We start from the raw sequence: 16099 nt of genomic DNA on the forward strand, positions 1-16099 counted from the left end.
TAATAAGATCCTTCATAAGATGTTTGATAAATGTCCTTGTAACCCATTTACCAATCATTGGTAAAGTTGTGTTGCAGTCCCTAAAGCGAGGACTATTAATCCTTAACAAACGTTGAGTGACCAGTTTAATTTCTCACAAAAAGATGGACATGCCATTGGTAGACATTCCAGCAGTACCTGATGCTCCTTAAGGTCTCAAAATGACCTAGAACATATCAATGGTTAAACAATAAGCACACAACACAGAGGATGTTAAAGGAAATATATGAACATTTTATTCCAAAACAGTCACACTGTTGTAGTAGTGTGCTGAAAGTAGTAGAAGTAACATGTTTTGTCTGAAAATGCTAACATTTGTGTTTGTTAGCAGTGACTACTTAAACCAAAGGGTGGATTGTAGTCACTCATTAGAGCAGTTAATAGACTGCTTACAGGGTAAGGGAACCAATATCTAAATACATAATTTAACTGAACATTATGTTTAAAGGGTTACTCCCTTCAATACATCACAAGTGAAGTTCTTCAAATGTGGGGACTAGATACATAAGGTGTTCTAATTTATGTATGAAAACACCCTCAAATAAAAGGTGGCATTCTATAATGTCGCCTCATATTAAACTTTTGATGTCAAATCCAAAAATGATTTGTACATGGTACAGGCTCTAAAGAAGTTAACTCAGCCATCTACACTGCCGTCGGCAACGCAGCCAAGGAGTACAAAACTAAACTTAATAATGGGAAACATAGTAATAGCTTACATAGAACAGATCTACCGCTTCTTAGACCTGCTTTCAATGAGAATGACAGCTCTAACTCATATTTCTATGTGAATTTGGACGGGTCACCCAAAAAGTTACATATTGCAGCATTAAATAGTAAATATTTTCTTCATCATTTATCATTACTCACACATTTGTTTTAGTTGGTAATTCACACATTTATAAACAACTTTTGTAGTGTTCATACCCAGAATGTTGAGGTTGAAGTGTCTGCTGCGGTCTCCTGAGCTGTTGTGTTTTATCATTAATGCATAGAGTAGTTATATATCAATGTGAAAATACCTAGCTTACTAAAATTTAACAAATGTGGGAGTAATGATTAATAAATGGTGAGCAAACTGTAAATGACTTACAAATGGTTTATTACTGAACACTATAAAGTGTTACCCATGATTGCATATTCTTGCATTTTACCCTCAACTTCTTACACAATACACCATTGAGATAGACTTGGACGTTATCTGATGTCATGCATTATTGTACATTTCAACTTTACCACGCTTGATGAAGGCGTTGTGTCACAATTGAGCCACTAGAGGGAGATGTTAAACAACATATAGAATGAATCTTGACGTCCTCGGAATGTACTATTGGAATACTTACTTTTTATCATTAAATAACATGGAACAACCACAGACTTTGGTATTTGGAATATACAACCCTAAACGACTACATTGTCTTTAATAAAACAAGCTTATGCCTTCATATGCCTTCTCCAAGTCATTCCATTCCAATCCATCCAAATCATTCTGTATCAACACCACATGTATCTATGATGACAACACTGAGATGAATAATGTCAGTGTATTGTTACATGAAAGAAGCAATTACAACAAATGTATTACAAAACATATCAAACCTATGTGTGTCATATTTAGGAATAAAAACATACGAACTATGAACGTCTTAACTTCAGAGTTAAAATAAGTTTAGCTGTTACTTTGAACCATGGATAAAATAAAGCATAAATTATTGGATTAATTAAGGAATTAACAAGTGGCAGAAAGCTGATGAAAAATGATAATAGATTATCAATTAAAATAAAAAAGAAATACAATTGAAATGGAATCCAACAACTTAGATAGGTGAAAACAACAATAGCTAGAGTTTTTGATGCTTTTCTCTCTGACTTATTTGCCTGTACAGTTTTAACACCAGACACACTGGCAGCCTCTTTTGAAAATACCTTTCTGGCCTGTGATCTGGCCACCACAAATATATTACAATAAAGTGTTATAATAATAGAGCACGGGACAAACATTGAAAATAAAAGGCCAATGATTTTAATCCAATTTAATTCTTCTACAATTAAACATTCTTTCAAACACCTACTGGGTACCTGTACATTTACAACGTTTTTTGCAATAGCAGCTTCGTATATGATACAAAAACACCAGTTAATGGATATACAACACATCATTCTTGTTATTGTTATTTTAGAGTGGTACAATAAGGGATCACACACAGCAACATAACGGTCAATAGATATCAAGACCAAACTGCCCACAGATAAAGAAGCGCATAAACAAGTGAAATAGAAAAAAAACACACAGAAATATAGTCCAAAATCCCAGCATGGTTCCATTAATGCTACAGTCGTTACTGGTATCACAATCAGTCCCACCAGGAGATCTGACACAGCCAGAGAGAGGATGAGCAGGTTGGTTGGAGTGTGGAGCTGCTTGAAGTGAGAGATGGAGATGATCACCAGTATGTTCAGAAATACTGTAACTGCTGAAATCAATGAGAAGAAGATGTACAGTGTTATGTAGATAGATGTCGATAGCAAAGCCTTTCTGCAAGAAGAGTTTCGGTCTTGAAAACAGTATTGAACATCTTCCTGTTCCTCCATTTGAAATAAAGGGTCAAAATGCTGAGGTCCTGCTCCTGCTTGGTCCTGTGTGTGACCCTGTCAGGTCAACCTTCTGACAAACTCTGAGCTCTGCCTCTCTATTTATCTCTGAATGACTGACACACACTCCCCTCCCCAGTGTCTCTCTGCACACTCACACGCGCACGCACACACACACACACACACACACACACAGGTGGGCACAGAAATGAACAAACGGTGTGATAAACAAATCATTTGTGAAAGCATGATGTAATGTATGACAGGATTGTATGTTGCTATGGCCACCTAGCCTGTCCTTCATTCTTACTGATAGTTAAACATCAGAGAAAAGGTACATTTTCTCAACTGAGCATTTTAATGGAGAAAAAATAGTATGGTTGATGATTTGGTCACTCAAAGGCTATTTTACATGGGAAACAGGAGAACTGTGTAAGACTAACTGTTTTGGGTGATGTCAGTGCTCAGATTGGACCATAATCCACAACCTCAGGAGACATGACAGCACACCACATGTCAGTGTGGAGGAAAGCTGACAGTAAGGAAGTTGATGAGAGGGTATAACTTCATGGTGTACCTGCTTATAGCACATGCAATCAAAATGAATTGTGCCATTCCATAGGAACATCCCGTAGACTTGTAAAAATGTCCATCTGAACTGAATTATGAACCATACTTCTTATAGTTGAGGGAGACTATTTCTCAGTTACATCATGGGGACAAATACTATTTGTCAGACATCAGAACAACCACACTATATTCTGACCCAATAACCCCTTGATGTTATATTTTCAATTTCTTGTGGGTTTTCTGATTTTTCTCTGATAAAAGTGACTATGAAATGTGATTTCCAGTTCAGTTCAGTTGTATCGATCAATGATCTCAAAAGCACTTTAAGTAATTAGGGACAATTCAAAATGTACTGGGAATATTTTCACATGACCCTCCCCTTGTACTATAAAAAGAAAGTACACACCCTCCCCCCTCATAGAATTACCTCTAAATAATGCTTACGACCATAAATAATAACTTTGTTTAAAAACGTGGATATCGACTTTGCCACTTCGGCATGCTTTTGTGGCACAGTCGATGCCATGCAGGGCTACGGGCCATGAGAAACAAGATTCTCTGGTCTGATGAAACCAAGAGTGAACTCTTTGGCCTGAATGCGAAGCATCACGTCTGGAGGAAAACTGGCACCATCCCTACGGTGAAACATGGTGGTGGCAGCATCATGCTGTGGGGATGTTGATCAGCGGCAGGCACTAGGAGACTATTCAGGATCGAGGGAAAGATGAACAGAGCAAAGTACAGAGTGATGAAAACCTGTTTTAGAGCTCTCAGGACCTTAGACTGGGGCGAAGGTTCAGCTTCCAACAGGACAACGACCCTAAGCACACAGCCAACGATAACGCAGGAGTGGCTTCTGGACAAGTCTCTGAGTAGCCCAGCCAGAGCCTGGACTTGAACCTGATCGAACATCTCTGGAGAGACCTGAAAATAGCTGTGCAGCGACGCTCCCCATCAAACCTGACAGCGCTTGAGAGGATCTGCAGAGAAGAATGGGATAAACTTCCAAAATAAAGGTGTGCCTAGCTTGTAGCGTCATATCCAATAATACTGAAGGCTGTAATCGCTGCCAAATGTGCTTTAACAAAGTACTGAGTAAAGGGTCTGAATACTTATGTAAATGTGATATTTCCGGGGAATTTTTTATACATTTGCTTACATTTCCAAAAACCTGTTTTTGCTTTGTCATTATACATTTACATTTACATTTTAGTCATTTAGCAGACGCTCTTATCCAGAGCGACTTACAGGAGCAATTAGGGTTAAGTGCCTTGCTCAAGGGCACATTAACGTCATTTAGCAGACGCTCTTAGCCAGAGCGACTCACAAATTGGTGCGTTCACCCTATAGCCAGTGGGATAACCACTTTACAATTTGGGGGGGGGGGGGGGGGGGGTTAGAAGGAATACTTTATCCTATCCCAGGTATTCCTTAAAGAGGTGGGGTTTCAAATGTCTCCGGAAGGTGGTGAGTGACTCCGCTGTCCTGGCGTCGTGAGGGAGCTTGTTCCACCATTGGGGTGCCAGAGCAGCGAACAGTTTTGACTGGGCTGAGCGGGAGCTATGCTTCCGCAGAGGAAGGGGAGCCAGCAGGCCAGAGGTGGATGAACGCAATGCCCTCGTTTGGGTGTAGGGACTGATCAGAGCCTGAAGGTACAGAGGTGCCGTTCCCCTCACTGCTCCATAGGCAAGCACCATGGTCTTGTAGCGGATGCGAGCTTCAACTGGAAGCCAGTGGAGTGTGCGGAGGAGGGGGGTGACGTGAGAGAACTTGGGAAGGTTGAACACCAGACGGGCTGCGGCATTCTGGATGAGTTGTATTGGGGTTTAATGGCACAGGCAGGGAGGCCAGCCAACAGCGAGTTGCAGTAGTCCAGACGGGAGATGACAAGTGCCTGGATTAGGACCTGTGCCGCTTCCTGTGTAAGGCAGGGTTGTACTCTCCGAATGTTGTAGAGCATGAACCTGCAGGAGCGGGTCACCGCCTTGATGTTGGCGGAGAACGACAGGGTGTTGTCCAGGGTCACGCCTAGGCTCTTCGCACTCTGGGAGGAGGACACAGCGGAGTTGTCAACCGTGATGGCGAGATCATGGAACGGGCAGTCCTTCCCCGGGAGGAAGAGCAGCTCCGTCTTGCCAGGGTTCAGCTTGAGGTGGTGATCCGTCATCCATACTGATATGTCTGCCAGACATGCAGAGATGCGATTCGCCACCTGGTTATCAGAAGGGGGAAAGGAGAAGATTAGTTGTGTATCGTCAGCGTAGCAATGATAGGAAAGGCCATGTGAGGATATGACAGAGCCAAGTGACTTGGTGTATAGGGAGAAAAGGAGAGGGCCTAGAATTATGGGGTATTGTGTGTAGATTGATGAGGAAATTGATTTATTTAAACCATTTTAGAGTAAGGCTCTAAAATATTTTCAGAATGCACTCACTAAAAAGTACGGTGGAATAAGAATAAGGTATAAAAATATACTTATTTTGGTGAAAACTATGATTTCATTGTTGACAAGACACTACATTTGTGATGAGTGTGATAGAAGGAGGCAGGCGCAGGAGGGTATTCACCAGTCATCAGTTTATTCCGTCGTACACAAATAGCGCTGGATAGCGACAAGCGAAACAGGCACAGGGGAAAATCTACCCTGGAAATACAAGGTAAAGGTAGCTCCAACAATAACAGGCACAGGGGAAATATCTACCCCGGCAATAATAAGGTACGAGCTACACTACTCTCACAAATAAACAATTACCCACAAAGAGAAGGGGGGCAGAGGGAACACTTACACACAGACTAATGAGGGGATAAGAACCAGGTGTGTGTGATTGACAAGACAAGACAAATGGAGTGATGAATAATGGAGCGGCGGTGGCTAGTAAGCCAGTGACGATGAACGCCGAAACCTGCCCGAACAAGGAGGGGAGGCAGCCTCGGCGGAAGTCGTGACAGTACCCTCCCCTTGACGTGCAGCTCCAGCAGCACGCAGACCCCGGCCTCGGGGACGGACAGGAGGTCGCGGAGCAGGGCGAGCCGGATGGCGACGGTGGAAATCCCGCAACAGGGAGAGATCGAGGATATCCCTCACTGGGACCCAGCACCGTTCCTCCGGACCGTACCCCTCCCACTCCACAAGGTACTGAAGGCCCCCCACCCGACACCTCGAATCCAGGATGGAACAGACAGAGTACGACGGGGCCCCCTCGATGTCCAGAGGAGGTGGAGGAACCACCCGCACCTCAGACTCCTGGAGCGGACCAACCACCACCGGCCTGAGGAGAGACACATGAAACGAGGGGTTAATACGGTAATCAGGGGGAAGTAATAACCTATAAGTGACGTCGTTGATTCTCCTCAGGACTTTGAACGGACCCGCAAACCGCGGGCTCAGCTTCCGGCAGGGCAGGTGGAGGGGCAGATTCTGGGTCGAGAGCCAGACCCGATCCCCCGGTACGAAGACCGGGGCCTCACTGCGGTGACGGTCAGCGTTGGCCTTCTGACGACGTACGGCGCGCTGAAGGTGAACGTGGGCAGCGTCCCATGTCTCCTCCGCGCGCCGAAACCAGTCATCCACCTCAGGAGCCTCGGTCTGGCTCTGGTGCCACGGCGCCAGAACCGGTTGGTAACCTAAAACACATTGGAATGGCGTTAGGTTAGTAGAGGAGTGGCGGAGAGAGTTCTGGGCATATTCTGCCCTAGGCAAGAACACCGACCACTCCCTCGGCCGGTCCTGGCAGTAGGACCGCAGGAACCTACCCACATCCTGATTTACCCGTTCCACCTGCCCTCAGGGTGGAACCCAGAGGTCAGGCTGACCGAGACCCCCAGACGTTCCATGATGCCTTCCAAACCTTGGACATGAACTGGGGACCTCGGTCGGACACTATATCCTCTGGCACCCCGTAGTGCCGGAAGACGTGAGTAAACAGGGCCTCCGCAGTCTGCAGGGCCGTGGGGAGACCGGGCAGAGGAAGGAGGCGGCAGGACTAGGAAAAGCAGTCCACAACGACCAGGATGGTGGTGTTACCTTGGGAGAGGGGAAGATTGTCAAGAAATCAACACTGAGGTGAGACCATGGTCGTTGTGGAAATGGTAAAGGTTGTAACTTACCCGCAGGGAGGTGTCTAGGTGCCTTACTCTGGCCGCACACCGAGCAGGAGGAGACGTACACCCTCACGTCCTTAGCCAAGGTAAGCCACCAGTACTTTCCGATCAGGCAGCGCACTGTACGACCGATACCTGTGTGACCAGAGGAGGGTGACTTGTGTGACCAGAAGATCAGACGATCACGGATAAGAGCAGGCACGTACCGCATTCCAGCTGGACACTGAGGTGGAGATGGATCTGTGCATAATGCCTGCTCTATGTCCGCTTCCATCGCCCATACTACCGGAGCCACAATGCAGGAGGCAGGGAGTATGGGGGTGTTGTCTCTGGGCCTCTCCTCTGGGCCTCTCCGGCTGTCATACAGCCGGGACAGTGCGTGTCTGCCTTCACGTTCTTCGTACCCGGAATGTATGACAGTGTAAAATCAAACCGGGTGAAGAATAGGGCCCACCTGGCCTGGCGAGGATTCAGCCTTCTCGCTGTCCGGATGTACTCCAGGTTACGGTGGTCCGTCCAGACGAGGAAAGGGTGTTTCGCTTCTTCGAGCCAATGCCTCCACACGGTCGAAGCTCGGACAACAGCCAACAGTTCCTGATCACCAACGTCGTAGTTCTGCTCCGCCGGGCTGAGCTTCTAGAGAAGTAGGCACAGGGGCGGAGCTTGGGTGGCGTGCCCGAGCGTTGATATAGGACAGCGCCTATCCCTACCTCGGACACATCCACCTCCACTACGAAAGGTAGAGATGGATCGGGGTGGGCCAGTACTGGGGCTGAGGTGAACAGACCCCGCAGTTTGCTGAAGGCCAGGTCAGCCTCAGCAGATCAGCGGAGCCGGGACAGCCCACCCTTCAACAGGGATGTAATGGGAGCTGCGACTTTGCCAAAGCCCCAGATAAACCTACGATAGTAGTTGGCGAAGCCAAGGAAGCGCTGCACCTCCTTAACCGTGGTTGGAGTTGGCCAATTACGCACAGCTGAAATGCCATCTCCACAACTGAGGTGGTAATGCGGTATCCGAGGAAGGAGACGGACTGCTGGAAAAACATACACTTCTCTGCCTTGGCATAAAGGTCACTTTCCAACAGTCGGGCCAGCACTTTGGGAACCAGGGACACATGCTCGGCGCGCGTAGCAGAATACACCAGGATGTCATCGATGTAGACCACCACACCGCGACCAAGCATGTCCCGAAACACCTTGTTCACAAAGGACTGGAAGACGGATGGAGCATTCATCAAACCGTAGGGCATCACCAGGTATTCATAATGCTGTCTTCCACTCATCCCCCTCCTGAACACGCACCAGGTTGTATGCAAGATGGCGTAGCAGTGCAGTCGTGTTTTCTGTCTTGTCCTCGTGTAAATAGCAGTTTTTTTTGTTATTTGTCTATTTTGTATATATTTCTCAATTTTACTTTTCATTCTTTAACTAAATATACTTTCCTGCAACCCGCCTCACCCAATGTGGAAAGAATTATATTATTTCTTTATAACTTTTATCAAGAACCGCAGCTAGCTAGCTACTTGCTATTAGCCACTGTTAGCATCTTCACCATTGTCCGTGGCCTGCACTACCCACCAGCCAGCTCTAGCTCTAGCCTGGACAATTTGTCGGCCAGTCTGCACAGCGTGCAATCCACCAAGAGCATATTGGATTTTCTGCCGGAATCACTGGACCCTAGCGCCGGATCATCGCAACTAGCAGCTGCAACCGAATGGCTGTTGTCGTTGGCTTACCGTTGCCCTTTAGCATGCACCAGTTAGCCTTGAGCTAGCCTCGAGCCAGGCCCATCTCCCGGCTATCTACCTCTCTGTCAACCGGACAGGACCTCCTAGTGTTGACACGGAGCCCCGCCGATCCAACACGACTGGTCCGCCCACGAAATCGTCTGATGTGGTTTCAACAGGCTTCCCGTTACGACGTCGACCACGAAGATCCATCTGCTAGCCCCGGCCCGCAAGCACACGCAAGCCATGCCTCTTGCTCGCCAGTGCTGTAGCAGCCCCCGAACTACCTCCGAACTCTCCTGTTGCTGTTCACTGGACCTTATGATAACTCAGCTATACAGCTGATGCCTGCTGGACTGTTCCTTTATACAGTACCGCATCCTGTTTATGTTTAGCCTCAGCCAAAACTTTGTCGCCATTACCAGCTGTTGTCTTAGCTCTCTCGAATAACACCTGTGATTGCTTTATGCCTCTCTCCCATGTCAATATGCCTTGCTTATTGCTGTTTTGGTTATTTCTTATTGTACTATTTCACTGTAGAGCCCCCAGTCCAGCTCAACCTGCCTTAGATAGCTCCTTTGTCCCATCACAATACACGCGGAGACCGACTCAATCGGTGCCTCCAGTGTTGCTATCTCTTTCATCGTTACCCAACGCTTAGGTTTACCTCAACTGTACTCATATCCTTCCATATCCTTGTCTGTACATAATGCCCTGAATCTATTCTACAACTCCCGGAAATCTGCCCCTTTTATTCTCTGTACCCAACGCACTAGAAGACCAGTTTTAAAACCTTTAGCCGTATCCTTATTATATATATATATATATATATATATTTTTTTTTTTATATTTTAGTCATTTAGCAGACGCTCTTATCCAGAGCGACTTACAGTTAGTGAATACATATTTTTTTAAATACTTGCCCCCCGTGGGAATCAAACCCACAACCCTGGCATTGCAAACGCCATGCTCTATCAACTGAGCTACATCCCTGCCGGCCATTCCCTCCCCTACCCTGGACGACGCTGGGCCAATTGTGCGCCGCCCATGAGTCTCCCGGTCGCGGCCGGCTGCGACAGAGCCTGGATTCGAACCAGGATCTCTAGTGGCACTTATTCTACTCCTCCTTTGTTCCTCTGGTGATGTAGAGGTTAACCCAGGACCTGTAGCCCCCAGTATCACTCCTACTCACCTGGCGTTATCATTTGTTGACTTCTGTAACCGTAAAAGCCTTGGTTTCTTGCACATTAACATCAGAAGCCTCCTTTCCGTCTAGATAGAACTGCCAAAGGGGGTGGGGTTGCAATCTACTGTAGAGATAGCCTGCAGAGCTATATCATACTATCCAGGTCTGTGCCCAAACTGTTTGAGCTTCTACTTCTAAAAATCGACCTTTCCAGAAATAAGTCTCTCACTGTTGCCGCTTGCTACAGACCCCCCTCAGCCCCGAGCTGTGCCCTGGACACCATATGTGAACTGATTGCCCCCCATCTATCCTCAGAGTTCGTACTGCTTGGTGACCTAAACTGGGATATGCTTAACAGCCCGGCCAACCTACAATCTAAACTAGATGCCCTCAATCTCACACAAATTATCAAGGAACCTACCAGGTACAAACCTAAATCTGTAAACATGGGCACCCTCATAGATATCATCCTGACAATTTTACCCTCTAAATACACCTCCGCAGTCTTCAACCAGGATCTCAGCGATAACTGCCTTATTGCCTGCATCCGTAATGGGTCCGCGGTCAAACGACCACCCCTCATCACTGTCAAATGCTCCCTAAAACACTTTAACGAGCAGTCCTTTCTAATTGACCTGGCCCGGGTATCCTGGATGGATATTGACCTCATTCCGTCAGTAGAGGATGACTGGTTGTTCTTTAAAAGTGCTTTCCTCTCAATCTTAAATAAGCATGCCCCATTCAAAAAAATCAGAAGTAAGAACAGATATAGCCCCTGGTCAGTGGCGGCTGGCCGATAGAGGGCGCTAGGGCGCCGCCCCCTTATATAAAATTATTTTAAAAAATAAAATAAAAAATAAATAAAAATAATAATAATAATAATAAAAACATCAGTATGTCAATATTTGTGTGTTTGAAATATGGAATGCACACAGTAATATGTGTAAGATATGATAGAAAATCATATTCGCAACCTTTCCTCTGCCTGTCAAACGCCTCGTCAGCTCTGGGCGATACAGAAAGTGCCCCGAGGAGGTGGGTCTAGGTAGCAGTTAAGCCAATTGCTAATTTAAGATATGAATGTATGACATAAAATGTAGCTAATCAGCGATTTTAATTAGAATCCAAGGAGGGCGATTATTTTATCGCCCCAAGCTCGCCCCTGATAAAATAAGGACCGGGCTCCAGTGGCGCCATTTTTACTAGACGACAATGGCGAGCGCAAACGTTACTCCTCCAAGACCCAACCCTAACTCTGTGAAATCTCTCCTCCAAGATCCGTTTGAGAGGAGAACTTTGTCAGAGAAAGTTCGGGTGAAAGAGCTGGGCCCAGATCAACCTAAATAAAGGTGAAAAAAAAAAAAAAAAAAAAAAAACCTGACCTCTCAATCAGACAGCAGGCTAGCGAGAAAGGGAAGCAGTATATGCGCGGCTTCTCCCGTAGCTGGTACACCAGGAAGGCTTGGCTAGCTGGGTGCACTGATGCTAATGCTTTATTTTGCTTTCCGTGCTTGCTTTTTAAAACGACGGGGTCAGATTCAGCATGGACAGGTACCGGAGTGAGGGATATGAAGCACCTGTCAGAGAAGGTAAAGAAACATGAGAACACCAGGGCACACATGGACAACTCTGTAAAGCTAGCTGTATTAGGAAGGGTGAACATTGCTACGCAGCTGGATGACGGCCACAGGATTGCGGTGAGGAAACACAATGAGGAGGTGGATAAAAACAGGCACATTCTATCCAAAATTATCGATTGTGTGAAGTTCTGTGGGGCTTTTGAGTTGGCCTTGCGTGGGCACGAGGAGACTGACTCCTCGGACAACCCCGGCATTTTCCGGGGCTTAGTGGATTTTGTTGCCTCCCTCGACAGTGTGCTGGAGGAGCACCTGAAGACAGCTACCGTTTTTAAGGGCACGTCAAAGACGATACAGAACGAGCTGTTGGAATGTATGCTGTCAGTGCTTAAGGATTACATCCTGGAGGAAGTAAAGAGTGCTGATTTTATCGCCATTCAAGCTGACGAGACGACTGACGTTTCCACCCACTAACGTGTTTCCAGACCATCAGAGACTCTGGGAACTTTGATGCCCCGACTGTCAGAGAGGCGGGGGGCTTTGTGAGGATGCTCGAAGACGAGGCTTTCTGTTTTTTCCTGGCACTGTTCCACAAGATCATGCCAAATGTGGACATGCTTTTCAGCCAGCTGCAGAAGAGGAACATCGACCCTGTCTTCATTAAAGCACTTGTCCAGAGGTTCACAGAAAGCATGCTAACAATCAGGTAAATAACTATATTTACTATTGGCTGATAAAGATGCTGTTAGAAAGATGAATAGTTCACTTACAACAGTTTAAAAGCCTAAATGTGTCTGGTCATCAAAGTGAGTGATTATCATAGAGCCGTCACAATTATATTTGTTTTAGTATTTTAAAAGGAAAGAGAAGACATTTACATTACATTTTAGTCATTTAGCAGACGCTCTTATCCAGAGCGACTTACAGTTAAGAGTGCATACATTTTTTCATACTGGCCCCCGTGGGAAACGAACCCACAACCCTGGCGTTGCAAGCGCCATGCTCTACCAACTGAGCTACACGGGACCACATTAGTTTTGGCAAGATCTGAAAAAAGAAGTTGGTGGAGTGCAACCCTCAAACATTGAAGAATTACAGCAGTTTGCTGCTGAAGAATGGGCCAAATTGCCAGCAGAAAAGGTGCAGCAAGCTCATTGATGTCTACAATAAGCATATGTTGGCAGCTATCTTGGCCAAAAGCTGTGCAACCAAGTACTAGCTCCAGGGTGCCAATAATTTAGTCCATGACATTTGTCTATATTTTCTAAATTACAATTGTAAACTTAAGTTTACAGAAATATAATTAAAGGTGTGGAGACCCATTTTTTCCTCTCAAATTTCAACTGATTTTAGAAGAAATAGGGAATTATTTAAGAAAAGCCCAAGGGTGCCAATATATTTGGACACAACTGTATGCCTTCAGTCTAATTGGAATGTATGGCAGTAGAGTTGTTTGTATTTCTCCCTAACCAAAATGGCTGCCATTAGGATACCATTCAGGATTTTTTTTCACCTGTGTTACCACGACAATCACGCCAAATGAGCATTGCATTTGTGTGCTCCTTCAGTGTGAATGCGCAAATTTGATATGGGTCACATGTAAAACTGATACATAATTGATACAGATTTACGGTATGTTGCCTATATATTACTATATACCGGTATTGATGCACAGACCAGTTTGGGTTTTTACTTTACCTTCTATAACGGTATTTCAATGTTTGGTTTGTTAAATGTGGTAATGCCACTCCGCCATGTGTAACGTCCGTTTTTCTAGTTTACTCCGCAATTTGGGTCGTCTCTCTCCCTCTCTCACCAAGTACCACCCCGTCACTCAAGGAGCGCAGTTGTTGTTACTCGACCACGAGAACAAGTGTTTGTCCAAAAAGACACAATCAGACGTTGATAATAATGCAGGAAAGTACTACACAGTTTGTAATAATTATTCAGGTGTCCACCGGGTCAATTTCTAGAAGAGGCCTAGTTGTTATTGAAGATTAACTTTATTGCTAAGTGCACAGCAGAACAAAATTATGTTGCATCCCTCTCACAAATGTAATAGAAAAAGGCTTTAAAACGTAATAACATCAGTTAATTATGTACATCACAGGTTAAAAGCAGTTACTAGACATAGTTTGTGTGTATATACACACTATCTGTCTGTCTGTCTGTCTGTCTGTCTGTCTGTCTGTCTGTCTATATATATATATAAAAGTCACTGGTTGTGTGTTGAGGGGGAATTACAGTGAGCTAAGAAGTCTGATTGCAAGTTATCAAATTAAACTTTATTTTTTGGACCCAGGGCCTCAATTCCCTCTTTGTGTGGGGACAGCGCATCTGACGAGCAGCAACAGCCCATCAAGCGACGGAGGATGCTGGGACCAGGAGAACAACAGAGGTTGGCTATAGAGGTAAGTTGTGATGTAATTGTCAGTGTTTCCCCATAGAACTTTTTTCAGGCCTGGTAGTATGTAGCCAAAACCCTGAACAATCAGCACCTTGGTAATCATATACTTGAGTTGGACATAGGCATGTGTCAGTCAGGATCACTTGCATCAAAATAGCTTAATTGCAAATTAAAGCTGATGATGTATCTTTTACAGGTATGTGATACCATCCTGAGTCATGCCAAAGAGAGGTTCTCCTTCACCCAGCACCTCATCAGCGCAACACTATTGCACGGAGAGTTGTTCCCACAACACAGTGTGAAGTTCCCCGATACAGCGCTTGAAACAACCGTGGAGGCGTACCCCATGTTGAACAAGGCCAAGCTCAAAACCGAACTGTCCCTCATCTATGAGAACAGTGAGTTCAAGGCTTGTAGTGGTGCAGTGCCCCTGTACCAGTTCTTCATGGAGAACAACCTTCAGAGCACTTTCACAGAGACTGCCAGCCTCCTCAAGATCCTCATCACCACACCCATGACAACTGCTGAGTCAGAAAGGTGCTTCTCTACACTGAAAAGGATCAAGACCTTCCTGAGAAACAGCATGACACAGGATCGCCTGAACGCTCTGGCCATGCTCTCCATGGAGAAGAAACTTGTCAGGGACATTCCTGACTTTAATCAAAGGGTCATTGAGAGGTTTGCCACTCAGAAGGACAGACGGGCAAAATTCCTGTACAAATAAGATGACAGACACACACACACAGAGCAGCTCTGGCCGCATGTTTCTTTGTATATAGTTGACCTTAGCATAAAAAATCCAGTTATATATGGTACTCTAGAAAGTCTTAATAGTGTCTTTGCTAATATTACTGTATATATGTTGTTTTGTATCAATTAATTGTTGCAGTTCTGGAGCACATTAACAATTAGTCACATTTAGTATGATCATAAAATACTGTATGCTATTCTTCCAGTCAAAGGTTTGAGTTCATCCACTTGATATCCATTTCTATATTATACATCCTTTTATACAGTGTAAGATTTCCTATAAACTTTATAATAATTTCATGTTATTGTCCACTTTCCACTCTGTTCTGACAGCATGCCTGTTGCGTTGCCTGTTTACTACCAATGGTAAAAAGTTCACTTTAAATGCAAATGAAAGGCTTGGGTTTGTGTAATATGTTTTTGTGTAAGAATGCCTCAACTTTTTAATATTGGCATTAAATAATTACTGAATGTTTCACTGAGCACTGCTGTCCTGCAGTTTGTGTTAAAATATATCGCGATGGTTACAGGAAAAAAAAAGTATGGCACAGCCCCACCGAGAATATTTTTCACCAGCCGCCACTGCCCCTGGTTCTCCTCAGTCTTGACTACTCTCGACCAGCACAAAGACATCCTGTGGCGTACTGCATTAGCATGGAACAGCCCCCGCGATATGCAAGTTTTCAGGGAAGTCAGGAACCAATATACACAATCAGTTAGGAAAGCAAAGGCTAGCTTTTTCAAACAGAAATGTGCAGGTAGCACTAACTCCAAAAATTTTGGGACACTGTAAAGTCCATAGAGAATAAGAGCACCTCCTCCCAACTGCCCACTGCACTGAGGCTAGGAAACACTGTCACCACCAATAAATCTATAATAATCAATAATTTCAACAAGCATTTTGCTACGGCTGGCCATTCTTTCCACCTGGCTACCACTACCCTGGCCACCAGCTCTGCACCCTCTGCTGCAACTTGCCCATGACCCCTCTATTCTCTGTGTATATCAATTATGTCGCTATGGCTGCTGGTGACTCTCGGATCCACCTCTATGCGGACGACACCATTTTGTATACATCTGGCCCTTCATTGGACATTGTGTTAACAAACCTCCATACGAGCTTCAACGCCATACAACACTCCTTCCGT

At 45.2% G+C, this 16099-nt stretch overlaps 1 protein-coding gene across 1 annotated transcript; it reads right to left on the reverse strand.

Moving 5' to 3' along the window:
* Positions 1–1674: 1674 nt before the first annotated feature.
* Positions 1675–2631, reverse strand: LOC311118951 (trace amine-associated receptor 6-like; the record flags this gene model as incomplete). The annotated part of the gene is made up of 1 exon (XM_084193701.1): positions 1675–2631. One exon carries the CDS (start codon positions 2629–2631, stop codon positions 1675–1677), a length of 957 nt encoding a protein of 318 aa, XP_084049827.1.
* Between the last annotated feature and the right edge of the window lie 13468 nt (positions 2632–16099).

The sequence above is a fragment of the Coregonus lavaretus genome, assembly GCF_964263955.1.
Source record: "Coregonus lavaretus genome assembly, contig: HAP1_SCAFFOLD_520, whole genome shotgun sequence".
Taxonomy (NCBI): Eukaryota; Metazoa; Chordata; class Actinopteri; order Salmoniformes; family Salmonidae; genus Coregonus; species Coregonus lavaretus.